Source organism: Prosopis cineraria, unplaced genomic scaffold, assembly GCF_029017545.1.
Source record: "Prosopis cineraria cultivar Desert tree isolate PC_DT_omini unplaced genomic scaffold, ASM2901754v1 PC14, whole genome shotgun sequence".
Taxonomy (NCBI): Eukaryota; Viridiplantae; Streptophyta; class Magnoliopsida; order Fabales; family Fabaceae; genus Prosopis; species Prosopis cineraria.
Window position 1 is genome coordinate 12,670,644 of NW_026555345.1, and position 21,140 is coordinate 12,691,783.

A 21,140-nucleotide genomic window follows, 5' to 3' on the forward strand; every position below is an offset into this window, starting at 1 on the left:
GTAAGGTGGGGGTAGTGGGGACAGCCGTGCTAACATACTTTTTCAACATGGAAACATGAAAAATTGGGTGGACCTTAGTGTGAGGAGGCGAAGGTCTAGTTCATATGCAACTTCCCCAAGACGCCATAACACCTTGAATGGGCCAAAGTAACGAGCAGCTAGCTTATGCAAGGAAGAGTTGTTCAAGAGATTCTTTCTAAAAGGGTGTAGTTTGAGAAAAACCATGTCTCCTTCAATAAATTTTCGCTCAGACCGGTGCTTATTTGCTTGTTGAATCATCCTATGTTGAGCCTTCAATAGGTGTTGTTTCAGAAGCTGAATAGTAAGATCCCGTGAATTGCAAGTTCTATCAACCATTTCATTAGATGAATCACCAGCAATGTGAGGCAGATGAGTAGAAGGAGGCACCCCATAAACAGCTTCAAAGGGAGACATACCAATGGAAGAGTGGAAGGTAGTATTGTACCATAATTCAGCAAGTGGCAGCCACTTAACCCATTGTTTAGGAAAATCTCCTGACATGCAACGGAGGTAGTACTCCAAACAGCGGTTGAGTACCTCAATTTGGCCATCCGTTTAGGGGTGGTATGCTGAAGAATATTGTAATTTGACCCCATACAGCCGTGCGAGTTCCTTCCAGAATTTCCCACAAAAAATAGGATCCTGGTCAAAAACAATAGACTTAGGAAACCCATGCAACTTAACCACATTATCCATGAAGATATTGGCCACATCTACAGCAGTAAATGGGTGCTTGAGAGCCATGAAATGTGCAGCCTTAGATAAACGATCAACAACAACTAAAATAGTAGTCTTAGAATAAGATTTGGGAAGGCCACTAATAAAGTCCATTAAGAGCTCGGACCAAATATGTTCCGGAATAGGTAAGGGTTGGAGAAGACCAGGGGAGGCAATTAATTCTGGTTTAAAGCGCTGACATGTAGTGCATTGACGTACAAAATTGCAAACATCCTTTTCCATTCCTTTCCAATAAAAAAAAGAGGCAAGCTGTTTATAGGTGGGAATCATACCTGAATGGCCCCCAATGCCATCAGCATGAAAAAACTGAAGTAAAGACTCCCGAAGACCTCGATTAGCACCCACCACCAGCTTACTCTTTCATTTCAACAATTGGTGTTCCCAAGTGTACTTAGGATAAGAAAAGGGATTAGTTTCCAGACTTATAATCAGCTGCTGTAAATGGTCATCAAGAAGCCAAGAATCGCGTACCCTCTCATATAATGGAGAGATTGGCATTGAAATGGCCAAATAGTCCCCTTCGGAAGGCCTAGATAACGCATCAGCTGCAACGTTATCACATCCTTTGCGGTAAACGATTTCATAGTCGAGCCCCCAAAGTTTGTGCAACCACTTACACTGCTCTTGACTCAAGTCACGTTGCTCCATGAGATGCTTCAAAGGTAAATGGTCAGTACGGACGATGAATTTGCAACCCCAAAGATAAGAACGCCACTGCTTGATAACAAAAACAGACAATTGTCTCTTACGGTAAGAAAGTGCCTTACTAGCAAAAGCCAAAGGATGGCCATTTTGGGATAATATTGCGCCCAATCCATGCCCTAAAGCATCAGTTTCGATCACAAAGGTCTCATTAAAATTGGGAACAGCAAGCACCGGCAAGGAAGTCATGGAAGCCTTGAGGGATTCAAAAGCTGATTGAGCCTTAGGAGACCAAACGAAAGGCTCATTTTTCTTTAACAACTCAATTAGGGGACTGCTGAGAGAACCATACCCTTTAACAAAGCGTCGATAGTAACCCGTAAGACCGAGGAAGCCTCATAGGGCTTTAATGGAAGAAGGGATGGGCCAAGAAGCTATGGCCTCTAGTTTCTTCGGGTCTGCTTGAACCCTATCAACTGTGATGACATGACCAAGATAATCAATCTGTGTTGCTGCAAAAATGCATTTGGAGGCCTTAGCAAAAAGTTGATGCTGCCGCAAGAGTGATAAGGTTGCTCTCAAGTGCTCCAAATGGGCTGCCCAATGTTTGCTATAAACCAAGATATCATTAAAGAAAACTAGGATAAACTTCTGCAAGAAAGGTTTGAAAACCGAATTCATAAGGCTTTGAAAAGTAGAGGGCGCATTAGTGAGACCAAACGGCATGACCATGAATTCGTATAAGCCTTCATGTGTGCGAAAGGCTGTTTAAGCAATATCAGATTCATTCATTCAAATCTGGTGGTAACCGGCTCTTAAATCTAGCTTAGAGAAAAACTGTGCTCCAGTAAGTTCGTCCAAGAGCTCCTCGATAACTGGAATAGGAAATTTGTTCTTAACAGTGGCTTCATTTAATCTTCTATAATCAACACAAAAACGCCATGTGCCATCTTTTTTCTGCACTAGAACAACAGGGGCTGCAAAAGAACTATTGCTTTCCCGTATGATTCCATTATCAAGCATCTGCTGGACTTGCTGTTCAATCTCAGATTTTTGAACAGGTCCATATCGGTAAGGTCTACAACTCACAGGTTGGTCCACTTTAAGGGGAATGGAGTGGTCAAAAGAACGAGAAGGTGACAGGGTAGTGGGCTCAATAAAAACATCAGTGAAGGAGTCGAGTAAATTGTGCAATTGGTTTCGCTGATCAAAAGAAAGAGAAGAGTTGCAAGGTAACTGTACCTGCAAGTGTTGAGGAATATGAATAAGGTAGAGATGATCAGCCATGGTTTTATCACCATCAAAGAGAGTCATGTGCATAATGGGCTTTGGTATTCTGTAGCTCATCCCCTTTAGTGTAATTAATTGACCATTTTGATGAAATTCGAATAGATGCTCTGCCATGTCCATGGAGAAACGCCCTAAGGTTTTAAGCCATTGAGCACCCAAAATCATATCGAATGCCCCAACCTTCATGATTATAAAATCAGAAGAAAAGAAAGAAGCCCCCATTTCCCATTCCAGATTCGAACAGCATTTGGAGACTAATAGCTCCCGATTATCCGCAACACTAATTCGAATGCCATCCCGTTCTTGAACCTTCAATTTAAGCTGTTTAGCTACCCTTAAATCTAAGACATTATGTGTGCTTCCCATGTCAATTAGGATAATGATGCTCTAACGTTTTACGCGGCTAGCGAGATGCAGCGTAGACGTGCCTTCTTTGCCCTCAATTGCATTCACTGTTCCAATAAAGGGTAAAGGCTCGATCTCTTCTAATGCATCCTCAAAGAGTTCTGAATCATCTTCGACGATGAGGGCGAAGAGATAGGAATCTCGGCATCTATGGGTGCTGCTATATTGTTCATTACACCAATAACAAAGCCCCTTGCAACGTCGTTCGTCCATCTCTCGCTTGGAAAGCTGCTTAGTGGGTCTGGACGAAGCTGAACTGGATATACTGGTGGAGCTGAACGATTTGGGCTTATCAACAGTAAGGCCCGTAGACGGAAGGGGGTTGGGGTTCGGTTCGATCTTGTGGCCCAATAGAGAGGAAGGCAGAAATCAAGAAGCAGCTGATGCAAAAAACGTAGAGGAGGCGTGAAAAGGCTTACGCAGTGCTGGGGGGGAGCATTCTCGTGAATCGCCTTACTAGTTGCAACCTGACGCCTGGCCATTTTCATTGCACTGGCTAAAGATGTGGGTTGTAGACTAAGAACACTCTGCTGCACATCACTCCTAAGGCCACCTATATAACAATTCATGGCAGCAACTTCAGATAAGTCGACTTTGGTGAGTAACTCATCAAATTTCTCTTCATACTCTTCCACAGACTCTTGCATCTGGAGCTTCTTAATAGCAATCATGGGGTTTTCATCCTTAATATCCCCAAACTTAGCTTCCATCTCATGAAAATATTCATCCCAAGAGAGGTCCGACAAACGCCTCTGTTTTACAAAAGCGAGATGCCAACGCAAGGTGCATTTCTCTGAATGGATACTAAGAAGACGGATGCGATGCTCGACAGGTGTTTCGTCCATCTCAAAAAATTGGCGACACCTATAAGCCCATCCTCTGAAATCGGTACCATCAAATTTCGAAAACTCTACTCTGTTGTGCTTGGTTGGAATAGAGTGAGAAGGTTGAGAGGTGGGAATAAGTCCTTGGAACAAACCAAACTGAGGAGGTGGGGTTGATAGAGGAGGAGGAGGAGCTGTTGCGGAGGACGTGGTTGGTCTAGGAAATGAGGGTGGTGGAATATTGATTGGTAGGAGAGAGGCTGAAGCTGCCGGTCTAGGTGGTGTATTTGTCACGGCGGGAGCTTGGGAAGGTTCACCGGCTTCAAGGTTAGCAAAACGTGAAGGTTGATTAATAATCATTGAAAGCTTGGCATTAATGTCATTGAGCTGGGTAGAAAACTAGGATACAACGCGTTCAGTAGAGGACCGAGTCTCTGACAGAGCCATGGTTGAAGAGATGGCTCTGATACCAAAATGTTAAGGGAAGAGAGAAGAAGGGAGAGAAGAGACTGATTTCATTCACAAAAATGTGCCAAGGTCGTGGGATACAAGATATACCCTAAACCTAGACACGTGTCCCAAAAGGTAAGGTCTTATAATGTCAATAACTAATCTGTAATGCAAAAATATATGAAAAGACAATAATAACCTATCAGCATAAAGACAATAAAGCCATCAAATAACTGTAAAATAGCATAACGTGTAACATTAATGTCTTTCTACTGTGAGGAGGCATTCTATGGATTATTTTGTATTTTGAGTGTAGAAAGGAGAGTCTGGCCTCTCAAACGCCAGTAGCTGTGTGTTATTCTTGTGATTTATGTGCTGTGGCTTTGTTGATTTTTAGTTGCCATTGTTACAGGAGAATAGGGTTTCAATAGAATCAGTGGACTCTTATAACACTGATTCTGTTTCCAGCACATTTAAACAAAACCTCAGCATTTTCCCTCATTTATTCCATCTGTTGTCTTTTTTCTGGTGTTATCCTCTGTTATTTCAGCAGGGTTCTATCAATATCTAAATAAAATCTAAATAATATTATCAAGTAGAAAATATCTAAAATAAATTAAAAATAATATTTATTCTCAATATTTCTCTAACTTCCCAAATCACCCATTATCTCTCATTAATCAGTATTTTATCAGCTTTCAACTCCACTTTCCCTATGATGACTTTATTTCATTTCTCAACTTTCAATTAATTTTAGGCATTAGCTGCACATATAAGGCTATAGTATCACTCTTATTTCACATCAAAATCTGTTACAAACTGGCATGTCAATCAGACATTTCTCACGTAACAATGCAGACACACACACACACACACAATTGTTATCTAGATGCCAAAAAAATACTACTGCTAGTTACGTCTGGCATGCTCAAATCAAATGAATTCAAGTTCAAGTTGGTGCAACAATAATGATGACCAAAGCAGCATCATATGTCAATGTGCAGAAAAAGATGCGTAAAGCCTGAAGCAATTTGACAGACACTAATCTACTGATTCAGCTCCTTGACTCCAAATGTCACTGCATGTAAGGGGGAAACCAAGCAGAAAGACCACATGTGATTGTTATTAGATATACTCACAGGGAACGAACATGTTATGTCAGACCCATAAAAGTGATATTCAGCTCCCATATCAAGAAGTGCCATGTCTCCATCTTCCAAAGTCTATTAAAAAAAAACATTTAAAAATTTGAACAACAGAGGTAAATGGACAATAATCAGACAATTCAGAATATAACTTCATCTTATTTTGTCTCTCATTTACATTAATAAAGACATACTTCAATGTCTACCCAGAAGGGGGGAAATGTCATTCTTCAATACTTGATTTGATGATTAGGAAAGTCGCCAAATAATTCAGATCCGTGTTTTGTTTTCTCATGAGAAATGTTCATCGGCTTCATTATAATTTTTCCCATCTCTCTGAATTAAATTCTCATTTTCTACTTAAAAAAAAAATGAAGACAAGATTTTGCATTATTGTTACATGCAACTTGAAATATTGTAAGAATTTTTTATTTTTATTTTTTTTAAAGAGAGGAGTAGCTTCACTCCACCCATAAAACAACTGATTTATTCAATTTCCTTATCACTAAAGGGACTGTATAACTTACAAGCAATGCAATGATGAGAATCCCCCCATTTCTCTTTTTGTTATGCCTTATTATGATTTTTGATATTGATTATGCGAGGAGGAAGAAGGTGATCAAAGGAAAGGAAGAAGGGAAAGCTGCTATGAGGGAATTTCAATATTCTGATTTTTATAATTATTAAAATAAATATAAAAAATTATTATCTTTAACATTCCCAATGTCATACCAAACAAACTCATTATTACATTACATTCCTTACAATTAAATGAACCAAATGGGCTATCAGGCTGTGGGACAAGGCATATGCCAAGAGAGTCAAAATGGGTCAGGAAATCAAGGCCTGATGAGGATAACAGCCTTTTAAGATAGTGGATATTTTAGGGAAATGTATGACACAAAAGAAGAATGTGGTAGAAGTTAATAGAATTGGAGACAAGATTATTTCCTTAAAAATGATCATCCAATGGGAGATTATCAATATTGTTAGTGTTTATGCACCTCAAGTTGGGACAGAAGCCAATCTTAAAGAATTATTTTGGGAAGACTTGGAGGGATTGATCAAAAGCATATCACATAATGAAAAGATCTTTATTGGAGGAGATTTTAATGGACATATCGGGAGGGAGGTAAGTCATTATACGAGGGTGCATGGTGATTTGGGTTTTGGGGAACTAAATAATGAAGGACAACATATCCTTGATTTCTTTTTAGCATATGATTTCAAGATTGCTAATACTTGTTTCAAGAAGAGGGATGAGCATCTCATATAATTCGTGTAGCCGACCTCACCTAGTGGGACAAGGCTTGTTGTTGTTGATATTGTATAACACAAAAGGAAGGTATAGGGAAGAGAGCCAGAGCATGATATCGTGAGGGAGAGTCACTGGACTCTCAAACACCAGACCTTGGTAGCGAGGCCCTTTGTTTTCATTGTTTTCTTCCTTGCATTGAGTGTTATGTTGCTGTTATTACTAGTTCAATGTGTGAAAGTGTTATTTTCTCAGCAGCTATTTCACTTATCATTAGAGTGAGTGTTTTATCATTGTAACACGTCTTTCTTCTCACTAGAGAGGAGAGTACTTGCATTTAATGTGAACTAGTAACAAATTGAGGAAGAGCCAGGAACTTACTCCAGCAGGACTAGAACAACATTAGGGTATACATAGTTTACTTGAATGTAATAAACTGCTGGTAATAAACTTCAAGGGGAAAGAAATACAAATCTACCATATCCGGTCATTAGGAGCTGCTGCATGCCCATAATGAAGAACAGCACTGTGTTGATACAACATCAATGTCAGTGTGGAAATTTAGTGAGGAAAAATTATATATTCTCATTTCATAGTTTATTCATACATCTTAAGGGAATTTACACAGCAATGATGATAATTTACAATAAATGCAATAGAATAAATACAATAAATATGATGGAAACTGATATAATCAATCCCTAATTTTCCTATACATTCTTGATTCTCTTGTATCTAATGCAATTAATTCAGATTGTCCACACTCACCCTCAAGTTGAATCATAAATATTTATCATGTCCAACTTGCTTACGCATGCATCAAAGTTCTCTTTTGGGAAGCCCTTGGTAAGGACATCAGCAGCTTGCTTCTTTGATGGAACATATATTATGCATACTACTCTACTTTCAATCTTTTCTTTGATGAAATGTCTATCCATTTCAACATGCTTCGTTCTATCACATTGGACTATATTATGAGATATGCTTATGGCCGCTTTACTATTAGAATAGAGCTTAATAGGCAACTCTACACCAATCTATAGTTCTTTGAGAAGTATTTACAACCACAAGCCCTCACAAATCCCATGTGCCACAGCTCTAAACAAAGCTTCTACTGCACTCCAATACACCACATTCTACTTTTTACTCCTTCAAGTTACTAGATTACCCCAAACAAAGGTACGATACCCGGATGTAGATCTTCTATCCTCTAAGGCACCAGCCCAATCAATGTCAGTAAATATTTCTACATTAGGTTGCTCACCCCTTTTGAAGAATAAACCCTTTCCTGGAGTGCCTTTCAAGTACCTTATGATTCTATACACAGCTCGTAAGTGGATTTCCATTGACAAGTGGATATGCTAACTTACAAAGCTCACGACGAAGGCAATGTTAGGTCTCGTATGTGATAAATATATTAGCTTCCCTACCAAACTTTGATATTTATATTTCCTTTGTGAGATGCATATTCCTTTCTTCGACCTAGCTACTTCCATGCCCAAAAAATAACACATTTAGCCCAGATCTTTTGCTTCAAATTCAGAGGCTAGAACCTTCTTCAATCTCTCTATTTCCTCGAAGTCATCACCGGTTATGACCATATGATCTACATAGACAATAAGTATAGCCTATTTTCCTTCCCCGTGCTTAACAAAGAGCATATGATTAAATTGGCCTTGCTGATAGTTCTCCTTTTTTAGTACCTTTAAGAATCTATCAAACTATACTCTAGGTAATTGTTTTAGCCTGTAAAGAGATTTCTTCAACTTGTACACCTTGATTTTTTTTTTTTCAAAACCAGGGGGAAAGGTCATATAGACTTCTTCTGCTAAGTCACCATGGAGGAAAACATTCTTGATGTCTAATTGATGGAGTGGCCAATCAAGATTCATAGCCAAAGATAATAATACTCTGACTATGTTAAGTTTTGCAACGGGGGCAAATGTCTCAATGTCGTCTATGCTATAGGTCTAAGTGAATCCTTTTTAAACAAAACGAGCTTTGCATTTCTCCAAGGAACCATCAGCATTATACTTTGGTGTAAAAACCCATTGGCATCCAACAAGCTTCTTTCCTGTTGGTAAATCAACTTCTTCCCAAGTGTTGTTCCTTTTCTAGAGCTTTCATCTCTTCCATAACAACCTTTCTCCATTTTGGTATTTCAAATGCCTCACGAATATTGCTAGGTATTTTTTTCCTATCAATATTTGTTATGAAAGCATATAGTCTTGACGAAAGAGCCTTATAAGACACAAATTTCTCTATAGGATGATGAGTACATGGGCGAGGTTGTTTCCTTAGAGCAATAGGGTGATATATATTAGTAGATTTAGGACCATCTGGCTTATTGGATGAATGCATTTGGAAGTTCAGGAGTTCTCTCAGGCTCTATTTCCCTTGGTGCTTTAACTTAAAGAGCTACCTCTAGTTCTAACTCGTTTGGTGCTTTAGGCATTAATTGTTCACTATCTTTCGATTTGTTTTTTCGAGTGTAGACAAACAACTCTCTCTCTTGTGGTTCTCTTGCATCTCCCCCCATTTCGCTATTTTCCTCAGGTTCTGGCATAAGAGAAATTGTTGGTGATGGCAAAGCTGGAATTAGTTCAAGAGAGGAGGGTTCAAAGGCCTCAGGAGGTTCAAACAATGTAGGCACGTTGGAAATGGAATCTCTGTTGGGCCTTTCACTTTCTAAAGTCTGAAATTCATCTATACTCTTCCCCTGAATTGAGGACTGGGGATAGAATGGAGTATCTTCAAAAAAGGCAACATCAAGAGTAACGAAGAGACATTTAGAGATAGGATCATAACACTTGTAATCTTTTTGGGTGGGTAACCTAAAATTATACACTTAAGTGCATGAGCTTCAAGTTTAGGACTCTGGTGAAGGTGGACAAAAGAGGTACAACCAAAGACTCAAAGTGGAAGGTATGCACACAAGTACTTTGTTGGACAATGCCATGTTCTCAAAGAAACATACTCAAGGTCTAGTTAAAGTATTCCGTGCCATTGTTGGTATGCAAAATTTGAATACTGGACTGGAATTGGGTCTTAATCATAGCATCGAAGGTAGGGAACATAGATGAAACTTCAGACTTGTCTTTTAATAGATAGACCTAACAAAGATGGGTATGATCATCTATGAAAGTAACGAACCACTTACTATGGGTATGATTGGGAACCCAGTATGTCCCCACACGTCACTATGTATGGTTGTGAAGGGTTTGGAGGGTGTATATTAGGCTCTAGGAAAAGAAGTTTGATGCTATTTAGCTAGTTCACACACCTCACATTGGATTTCACACATATTTTGGTTTGGACAAATTAGGGAACAACCCCTTATGGTAATGAAAATTAAGATGACCCATCCCCTTATGCCATAAGAGAAACTCATTATTGTTGTGGACGATGCAGAGTTACTTACAAAAGGTGAGTGGTGATTAGTCACTCGAGTGACTTTGAAGTAGTATAACCCTTCATGCTCCTTAGCACTACCAATTGTCATACCAGTCAATAGATCCTAAAACACATAGTGTTATGGAAGAAATTTAGCAAAACAATTTGACTGTTTGGTCAATTGACTGATTGAAAGTAAATTACAATCAAATTTGGGCACATGAAGGACAGATTATAATACTATAGAATCTGAGATACAAATACTCCCTTTTTCAGCCATTGGGGCCAAGGAACTATCTACAATCTTCACTTTAACATTTTGAGTACACGAGATGTAAGTAGTAAACAACTTATGACAACTTGTCATATGATCTGATGCTCCTGAGTCAACAATCCATACTATGGATTCTCAAGATGTCTTAAGTGCCTAAAGAAACATCCCTCTTTTTGCTACTAATACAAGAGGTACAGATCTGCGTACATGTGGTTTGATGATCAGGAGTAACCACATTAACACTCCTACAGCCTCAAAAAAAAAAAAAAAATCTCTCATAATAGAGAGGAATCAAGCACGATAACCCTAAACACAGAAGGCTACAATGCAAAAAGAGGTACATATGATATGGACATTCAAATAGAGGGCTCCTCGAACTTAGGAAGCACCTGGATCTTGCTGGAAACAGCACGCTACTGCCAGAAAAGGAAGGCACGGTCCAACCAAAGGCTTCATACGCCCCCAAGCGTTGCCACCCTTCCACTACGTCAGACTCGCTAGGTGGCGCGTGTGAGCTATATGCACTACCATTTGCCGTGAGATTTCTGGGGTTGGCCAATCAACATCTCATTGGGACGGTGGTGAGAGTCAACAAGCTCTCTACCATCACACACATGACTAACCAAAGATGCCAAACTAAGGCCATTTTCCAAAAATGAGATGTTATCTCAACCTAGAGCTCTAACCCTAAGCAAAGAATTTTTTCAAACCCTCTTGGCTCTAATACCATGTGGAAATTTAGTGAGGAAAAATTGTATATTCTCATTTCATAGTTCATTCATACATCTTAGGGGAATTTATACAGCAATGATGATAATTTACAATAAATGCAATAGAATAAATACAATAAATATGATGGAAACTAGTGCAATCAATCCCTGATTTTCCTATATATTCTTGATTCTCCTATATTTGATGCAATTAATTCATATTTTCCACAGTTAGCTAACCATCCTTGTAATAAATATTATTAGTATCTAAAAGGAAAAAGCAACACAATAGCCTAATTCATGTTAGTTAAAAACAACATTTTCACTAAATAATGTATTTCACTAAATAATGTATAAGACCTTTCAACATGCTTAAGCCAAATTGACAATCATGAAATGGCACCAACAGATCAGATGCAAGACATCAAGAAATATCTTACATACGTGTATATATTAAAGGACAATTGGATGAAAATATCAAAGAACTGCTTTATTGTAACAAACATAAATAGAAGATTCCATGGTGCCAATTTTTCTGGCATACCCATTGTTGACAATTAGATTATGCACCTTCAATCAGCAGCCAATAATACAGATAGTGCACATTGTTTGGGGTTCCTAGAATATCGTGCAACCACAGAATTATCCGTATGATGTTTAAAGTTTCAGACGTTTGTACCTATTGTCACCAGTAGCACAAATACATGTGTAGGAGCAATGTCTACACCCACCATACATGTAGGAATGGTGAAGAAACATGCTTTCCAGCTGATATTCCTTCATGCCCACTTTAGTATTTCTCATAACCTGGTTCATTATAGTAACAAGCACAAAAGAATTATCACAAAATGCATAACTACAGCCAAACCCACTTCCACATTGGGATCACAGATCTACAAATTGAAAGTATTCCCATGTAAAATTAGAATTTAACAAATTCAATGTGATAAAATACAAAGTGAAAAAGAAGAGGAAGATGAATTGAACAAAGAAATAGAAAAATAGAAAATATTCCTTGGGGGAATATTTATGGGGGAAAAATACAGGAAAAAGTAATTTGCTTTTCAAACATCAGGTTATCTCTGTGTATGCATTAATAGAACACGGGGAAGAAAAAGAATGCCTTTCATTTGGTTTAGTCTTGTCCGCTCATATTCTGCCAAAAAGATGTTGCAAAAGCCCAAATGTACTTTCAAAAATATTTTCCTTCATAAGCAGTGCAAGCTGCCTCAAATTAGGAAGATTCTAAAACTAAAGTTATTTATTTTTAGATTGAGATAAACAAATCCTATTTCCTCTATTTTAAGTTGACTCCAAATCCATGAACCTATAGAAGTCATCACCAATGAAAACAAACTCCATGAAAAATGCCAGGGTAATCATCGAAATTCCAAAAACTACTCAAAAGATCAATTTTGTTTGTAATAATTGCTTACATGCCTACAAAACACATGCATATAAATTTGAACCTATACCCATGTAACAGGAAATAAGAGAACATGTTAGGAACAGTAACCTCAACATGAGCTTCAGAGCTTATATCATTGGCATACTGAATTAGAGCAATCTCCAACTCTGACTTGATAACACGGCATTCAGTCAATATAGGATGCAAGGTTTCCAGATCTATTTCAAACTCATCCAAGCCCTAGAAGGAAATAACATGATAAATGATAGATATATTAATTACTATAAGAAAGTGATTCCTGAAAAAGATAGCAGTATTATCATATCATCATGCATAAATACATAAAACAGGTGCCGCAAATCAGAAACAATACAAATACTACAAAAAAAAAAACTATTCTATTCACTGTCCTAATCTGTTCAACAGATAAGTGCATGCACGAGTGGCTCAAATGAATCATTATATTAAAGTTTAACCTCAAATTCTGCAGGTTTAGAAAATTTATTGCTATCTGTGTTAAGCCCATGCAAGAGAAACAGCAGAGGCTTCCCTGAACTCTGGTAATGGTCTTGCAAAACTCTTGCAATTTCATCTACAAAGTATACGATACTGACCATGTAATTTTCCTGCAACAGGATGTATAGATGTTAGCCACTAAGCATTCTTTAAATGTGAATCTTATCAATCCATCAAAACTAATTATTTAATCAATTACCTTCAAATAAGTTAGTGGCTTTATCTTTCCCAACCAAACAGCATATTCTGCGGGCAACCTAGGAGCAAACAGTATTGATTTTCCAGTTGAAATGTCCTTAAAAAAAAAATAAAGGAAGTAAAATTTGAGAATTTCATAGTGATATATAACTCGAACTAGCAGCCAAACATTCAAACAGGACACATTTACACACAGGACAGGATCAATGAATAAAGGACTCAAGAAGAAATACTAGATTGACTCTCTGATTCAAATGAGGCCAATCAGTCGACTTCTATGACACCATCTTATTTATACTGATTCAAGATTAATTAACCAAATTTGGTTCCATGCTAAAAAAACACTTAATATTCAATTTAACCACACAAACAGAAGTAGCTAACGTGGAATCATAATTAATTTTTTCATGTTGGTTTAGAGTGGTAGTGTAATACTTGGAGAACATGTCACATGAATCAGCCTTCAAGAGTCTTTGCCTCCAGAATAATGTTACCAAACATTATATAGCCTGGATTTTAGCCAGTAAACAAAGCTGAAACAATTAATTAATTGCTAAATCTATATATATATATAAGCTAACGTGAAACAATCATAAATTATTTAGGAACATAGTTTTTCTTTATCTATATGATCGTGGTATGAACCTATCAAAGCAAATGCCATTGTATATAAAATCATATGAGTAGTTTTGGCTATAAACCAAGCAAAGTATTCAATATAATTATCATAGTAGAGTTACCTAATAGGCTAACACCAAATGTCAGGATAAATTGAAATGAAAGAGAGCATAGGAATGAAAAGGAAGAATGCATGAAAGAGAAAGATGAGAAACAATGTAAAAGACAACTCAATCATTGAAATGAAACAAACGAACAATAGCTCCATAAAACCCAGGCTCCTTCACTCCAAACAAGTAGGCAAAGTAACTCTCCTGCCTGCAAAGTGCAAACCAAGCAGCCATCAATTTCCGGTTATTAAAACTGAGATGTGCACTTGTCACAATAAGTCTGAAAGATGTATGCATACTTAAGTACCAGAAAATAAGAAAAAATATGCAAGTTTACATTAAGGTGGTGATTTACTATAATAGTATAATTACCGGTCATACATTGCTACAGCCAGCTCCGGTCACCCCCGGGGAAATGAAAAAATAAATCGATCACGGAGCTTTAACTTGATTTAGATTAAATTTAACTAGGTAATTAAATTAACGTACATCCAATCAAACAAACAATACAGATGCTTCTCTTTAGCTTAGAACATAATTTTATCATTAAAAATTCTAAGGTAAAAAATCATCATCCAACGCACAAATCAGACACCTGAAGAGTTCGATGTGGTCCGTATCGTAACGTGTTTGCTCTTCGCCACCCTGGCGAAAAAGTAGATAATTTATTAGAGAGTTATAACTCAAAAGAACATGCACAAGTCATTTCTGTTTATCACAAATGCCCATGATGAAAGAAGAACCTGAAGAAGGACGAAGCCATGAAGACGACGGGAAGACTCAGCGAGGCGTTGGCGAAGTGACCTCAGGAGCTTTTCTCGATTGTTGGCATGAAGCTCCATCGGGACTTGAGGGGGCGACAGGCCAGAAGACGGCGACATATTTGGCTTCTGATGCCGTTTGGCTCATCCTTTATGATGCCGAAGCATTGTAGTCGTGGAACTTAAAAAAAAAAAAAAAGAAAATATTTGGTTAAAAATTATTTTTTTCTCCTCGACGTTTTTATCCCCCTAAATAATTTTTTTATGAACAAAATCACCTTTATATCATAAATTCATTCATTATCTTCTCTATTATCTTTTAATGTAGAATAGTTATAGAGCTTACGCATAATGATAGTAAGATATTATGGCTTATTTTGAACATTTAATATGGGTCAAGTGGGTTAAAAATGACGGTGACAATACAAGAATCGGGTTTTGTTTTAGTAGCAAAACAACAATGAAATGGGCTAGAATGCTTTGCTATTTTTATATGTGGGCCTTACAACTATTCCAACTATTTTATGTTCTCCTCAAAAAAATTTAGGAAAAATGATCTTTAATTCTAGAATAAAATCAGCACTTTAAATTATTATATTTAAATCAAGTTACTTTTAATTTTTAATTTTTAATATAAGTATATAGAGTTAAGAATACGGATCGAGCTTAATGGGCTTCTTGTTTAAGTCCATTTCTTTAAGGGCTCAAGCTTGAAAAATTAAAAAAATTTGATGTAATCAAGCTTCTAAGCTTGGCCCGTTTAGGCCCAGTAAAAGTAAGTTCAAACAGCATGTTTAGTCCTTTTTATATTTTGCCACTAAAAAATTAAATTTTAAATTTTTAAATTAAATTTATACTTTAAATATATTTTATGTTTTAAAATTAGAATTTTTATTATGTATTTTAATTTTTGAATATTATAACTTACATTTTAGAAAAAGAGCATAAAATATTATAATATAAAATTTAGGCCTTATGGGGTATTGGCCACATTGGTTTCAAATTAATGGACTAGATTAGAGTTTCTGTTACTATTAGTTGGTGAAATAAAAGCAAAAATAGAAAGAGTGAGAGGTCAAGAGAAAATGCGTAAAGCTCTACTAGGGTTCACTGTTAACAACATCTAAGTGGATGCCAGTTTGAGCTTTAAAAACATGAGGCAAGCTCTTGTACTCATTCTCCCATCACTACAAAAAATATGACTTTTGACGATGACTTTTAGCAGTAATTTTTTAAGTCACCGCCAAAAGTCGACTTTCGGCAACGATAAGTCGCCACCAAAACTATATTTTTAGCGGCAATAAATCAAAGTCATCGCCAAAATTTATCGCCGCTAAAAGTCCACTAAATGTTGCCGTCAAAAGTATTTTTATAAAAAATAAATTAAAAATTAAAAATAATTAATATAATTTACTCTTGACGGTGACAAAGTATTTTTATAAAAAAATAATTTAAAAATTTAAAATAATTAATATAATATTTGTTGCTGTCAAAAATATTTTTATAAAAAATTTAAAAATTAAAAATAATTAATATAATTTACTTTTGGTAGCGACAGATTATTGCCACCAAAAGTATTTTTATAAAAAATAAATTAAAAATTAAAAATAATTAATATAATTTATTTTTGTTGCCGCCAAAAATATTTTTATAAAAAATAATTTAAAAATTAAAAAATAATTAATATAATTTACTTTTGGCGGTGACAAAAGTATTATTATAAAAAATAATTTATATAATCTACTTTTGATGGTAATGTTTGTAAAATTATAATTTAGTTTTTTTAAAAAAATTATTAATTGTTTTAAAAATTTGAAATTAAATAAATTTATTCAAAATATATTTATAAAATTAAATTTCTTATTTTATGTATAGAATTAAAAATAAATTATATATAGGAATGTGAAACAAAAAAAAATAATAGTCAAAGTGTGCTAAGTTTAATTATTAATTTTTTTAATTTTATATAGCTCATATTTTTTTAAGAATTATGTTATTAAGCTAGTATTTTAATATGATAAATTAAAATCTTAATGGGTTATTACTTCAATTATAATTAGGTTAAATTATACATAAATTATTACTTATAATCAAATATATAAATGGCATTGGGAAATTAAAGTTGTAGAAATGTCGTGAGATGCAAATGATATTATAGATTACTTAGCATATTGCACACTTTATGCTTAACTTGATATACATATGGTATTTACTTCTTCTATTGAACTCTAATGACTTTTGGATAAGGATTTCATGTAATTTCTCCTAGTATATTTAGGTTTTCATTGCTATAATAACATTTTATAACTAATTATTACTAAGAATAATATGAATAACTACTCAAATCTATCTTGCTATGAGATTAAAGATGATTAGATATTAACTAGATTGATCACATATGAAATTCTTATAAGTATCATATATTGTAAAAGTTATTAGTATTCATTTTTAAAATTATTCAAAATGACTATTAACAAAATTTCTGTGGTTAAAATTAATTTTTTATTAAAATAATTTTTTAAGATATTGAAAAATTATCTATAAAATATATTTTTATTAAAAGAGGGGGAAATATTTAGCTATTTGAGAGAAGATAAAAATTTAATCATTTATTTTATCAATTTTTTAGAAAAATATGGAGAAGAAAAAAGTAAAACATATTTAACATGAAATAATATAATACATATTTATAAATAAATTATATACTTAATAATTTTCATTTAAAAAATAAAAATATAATTTAAAAATTTATTACAATGTATATAAGAATATTATTTAATATTTAAAAATTGTTTCTTTTAAGTTTATGTTTCTAAAAAATAATATTTACTGGTAAAAAATAATATTTTATTAAAATTATAATTTAAATATTCATAGAAATCATTTTGTCATATTAATAATTGAAAATAAAATATAATATATGTATATTTTTTTAATCATATATTATGTGATATATGTGTATGCAGTTACATCATATATATTTAATTTCGCATATAATAATTGCAGATGCATTTCAGTTCAACTGACAAAGAAGGGAGGTTTAAGGCTTGGAGAAGGGAGAGGTTAAAGGTTCAAACCTTAGTTTTGTCATATTTTGCAACAAATATATGACATGACATGTGGTGGTGACGTGGCATGTGAGGTGGTTTGAGAATGCACATACATGACAGGTGATGTGGCACGAGATAGTAGTGTGGCACATGAGGTAGCTTGAGGGGGCACACATGTGGCAGGTGACATGGCACGAGATGGTGGCGTGGCATATGAAGTGGTTTGAGGAAGTGTACACATGTCATGTGACATGGCATGAGATGGATAGGTGATGTGGCATTATCTGTTGAACATATGGACTGTAACATGGCACAAGATGGTAAGTGACATGGTATAATCTGTTGCATATATGGTAGATGACGTGGCATCACTTAATGCACACGTGGCAGAGTGATGTGGCATAAAACAAATTACTATTTCTTAAAAAAAGTTTAATTGTCACCGCTAAAAGTCTTTTTAGTAGTGACATTTGTTGCCGCTAAAAAGTCTATTTGCTTGTCACCACTAACATATACTTTTGGCGATGATAATATTTGTCACCGCCAAAAACTATTAGCGACGATTGTTATAGCGACGACTTTTAGCGACGGAAAGTTGCCACTAAAAACTTTTAGCAATGACTTTTAGACTTTTGGCAGCGGCAAAAGTCAATTTTTTTGTAGTGCATATATATATATATATATATTTGTAGGTTTTGGGTTGTTGGTTTAAGGTTCTAAAATAGGGGATAATTTCACCCCCTAATCTAACTTAGAGTGGCTAGGGATTTATTTAAGTCTAGTGATAGGAAATTAGTCGCTTATCCTCAAAATTACACTAAAGCTAACCCTAATGCAATATAGGGCCAACCCTAGGTCATCTCCCAAGGAATGGTTTTAAGTCTAATTGAAAGTTATCTAGTGAAATAAATCAACCAAAGTTTGTAGGAATTTAGTTACCTAGCTAATTATCTAAACTAATTACCTAATGTGCAAGTAATTAAAATGCTAGTGAAAGTGAGTGAAATGAACTTCCCTTTTTACAATAATGGAAACCTAGAGATTAGTTGATTTTGGACTCATTATCTTCTCATGATTAGGCTAAGTTTAGCTTCCCTTTCCTCTTGACTAAAGCTGTCATGACTTAAGAAAATTATCCTAAGCCAATTAACCTAATTAGCTAACCTCCCTAGGTCTTAGATTAAAGTCCCTAGTTCAATTAACCAATTGGTGAAGACATTAGCCAAGTGATTCACTCAAAATCCTCTCTCAACAGCCATGGTCAAACACATAAATTGAGCAACCACAAGATTATGTCAAGCTACTCAACAACACAAGCATTAACACCACAAGATTATGCAATATTAACACAAGAAATTCACTAATTGAAAAACACAAGATTATGTGCCAAACAAAGAGTGGCAAAATTCAGTCATGGCTGTCCAAGGGAGAAATAAAATGAAACAATCCTCTCTCTTTACATCAACATCAAATTCAAATTAGAATTTATAAGCTAAGATGATTAAACCCTATATTAAGAAATCTAACCATCTAGTAAAAAGAGAAGAGGATAGGAAACAAAAGAACTTAGCCAATTTGAAGCTCAAGACTCATCCTCCATCTTCATCTCTCTAGGATTCCACAAAGAAACTTAGCCAATCTTCATCTTCAAGAACCCTAGTGATTGCTTGTGAAGGCCAAACTCCATAGCTCTTGAATGATGGAAATGAGCTTCAATCCTTGTGAAAATGGAAAGGATGGAACGAAAATGAAGAGAGGAGAAGAATGGTATGAGTTTTGTGGAGGTTTGGTGGCTGAAAATGGAGGTTAGGGTGCTGGAAAATGAAGAACAGAAGAGAGAAAATGAAGAACACTATGAACAAGAGAGAGAGAATGTGGAAGATGAATGAGATATGTGTTGGATCCCATTTGGGGCTTAAAATGGCGTGCTCCTTGGTGTCTCCCATCAGCTGAAGCTTAATTAAAATAAGGAAAAAGAAATTAAAATGTAAATGGGAGCCTTGTCACACTTGCAAGGTGGCAACTTCCTATTGGTTTGTAGATGATTCCAATGTGTGCCTAATTTCCCATGTGTCATCCACATCATTTTAGCTGATTTAATCCCTCAAAATAATCATAATTCACGTGCAAACCATCAGCCATTGACCTCAAGGAGTGTTGACCTCAATTGCCCAATTGATGCACAAGTCACATGCCACCTATGTCACATAAATCACATAATTCAATTAAATAGCATATGATATAATAAAATATAATTCATGTCCAGATTTAAATTCATATTTAGAAGGGAGAATTTATTAAATTAACCAAGTTTCAGGCTGCACAAAATTATATAAAAATTTTCACACAAAGGCAAACCAAAAACTAGGACAAACTAAGACACTTAAGAAAGTGTTGACTTTTTTATTTAATTACTCCCAAATTAAAATGAATTTTAAAAATATAATTTCACCATTCATCAACTGGACATAAAATGCACTTTGTCAATTTTTCTTGTACATTTTCTCAAAAGTTCATTTTTTGGACCAAAATGCCCCTAGTGCACTGATCTTAGAAACTTAGGCAAAGTTCCAAATCTAATGCAATGTGTGCACTTGAAGGTGATAAATCATTAATAAAATGGTCCTAATTGACAAATAAAAGTGGGTAACAAATGTGTTCTATCATCTAGCCTTAGAGTTAGGCCATTAATGGTGATTTAGGGTGAAATGATAGGTTTAGAGTAAACCCTAAATCTAATTAAACAAGTTAAGGATAATGTAGGAGATTAATGGTATTGTTTAAACTAATGAGAGTCTAACTAAGCTAATCATGAAATGTGGGCTAGATGGGCTATGAGTTGTTGGTGTTAATATTGTGAAATGTGGGATTGGATTGGCTATGTATTGTTAATGTTAGTAAGATAAAATATGGGTTTGGATTGGCTATGTATCATTGACATTATTCTGATGGGTTGTTGTGATTATATTGTGTATAAGTTGTGATAAGCATATAAGTTCTAGTAATTATGAATGTGTTAGGTTACTATGATATGTATAAGTTAGATTTGCATATGTTGAATTGAACTTGTATGGTCATGAAGGATGAGAGTTCAACCTAAAGTGGTAGAAGGTTAAAATAGTAAATCCACGTGGTGTGACCTTCACTGAATTTGTGCACAGTAATTGGCATAAAATAAGTACTAATGTGATTAGTATTACCAACAACTTGTGGGTGTGACATGGGTTGAGTACGATGCTTAGTATCACCAATCACAGATCGAACGGTGTGGGTCAAGCACTTATGACACCTTAAGATTCAAGTAAGGGGAACCTATGATCTGAGAGTGGGAG

The 21,140-nt window shown here is 35.3% G+C and overlaps 1 protein-coding gene across 1 annotated transcript in view; it reads right to left on the reverse strand.

Annotated features, from left to right (window-relative positions):
* LOC129292674 (uncharacterized) overlaps window positions 1-14,905 on the reverse strand; it is a 30,871-nt gene extending 15,966 nt beyond the window's left edge. Inside the window, exons 1-9 of the mRNA XM_054930271.1 lie at window positions 14,741-14,905; window positions 14,593-14,642; window positions 14,145-14,205; window positions 13,271-13,366; window positions 13,032-13,181; window positions 12,664-12,795; window positions 11,827-11,954; window positions 7,253-7,296; window positions 5,510-5,592 (exon numbers count right to left, since the gene is read on the reverse strand). Of these exons, the coding sequence (XP_054786246.1) occupies window positions 5,510-5,592; window positions 7,253-7,296; window positions 11,827-11,954; window positions 12,664-12,795; window positions 13,032-13,181; window positions 13,271-13,366; window positions 14,145-14,205; window positions 14,593-14,642; window positions 14,741-14,878 (882 nt within the window). The 5' untranslated portion in view covers window positions 14,879-14,905. The remainder of the gene's footprint in view (window positions 1-5,509; window positions 5,593-7,252; window positions 7,297-11,826; window positions 11,955-12,663; window positions 12,796-13,031; window positions 13,182-13,270; window positions 13,367-14,144; window positions 14,206-14,592; window positions 14,643-14,740) is intronic.
* Window positions 14,906-21,140: the final 6,235 nt, after the last annotated feature.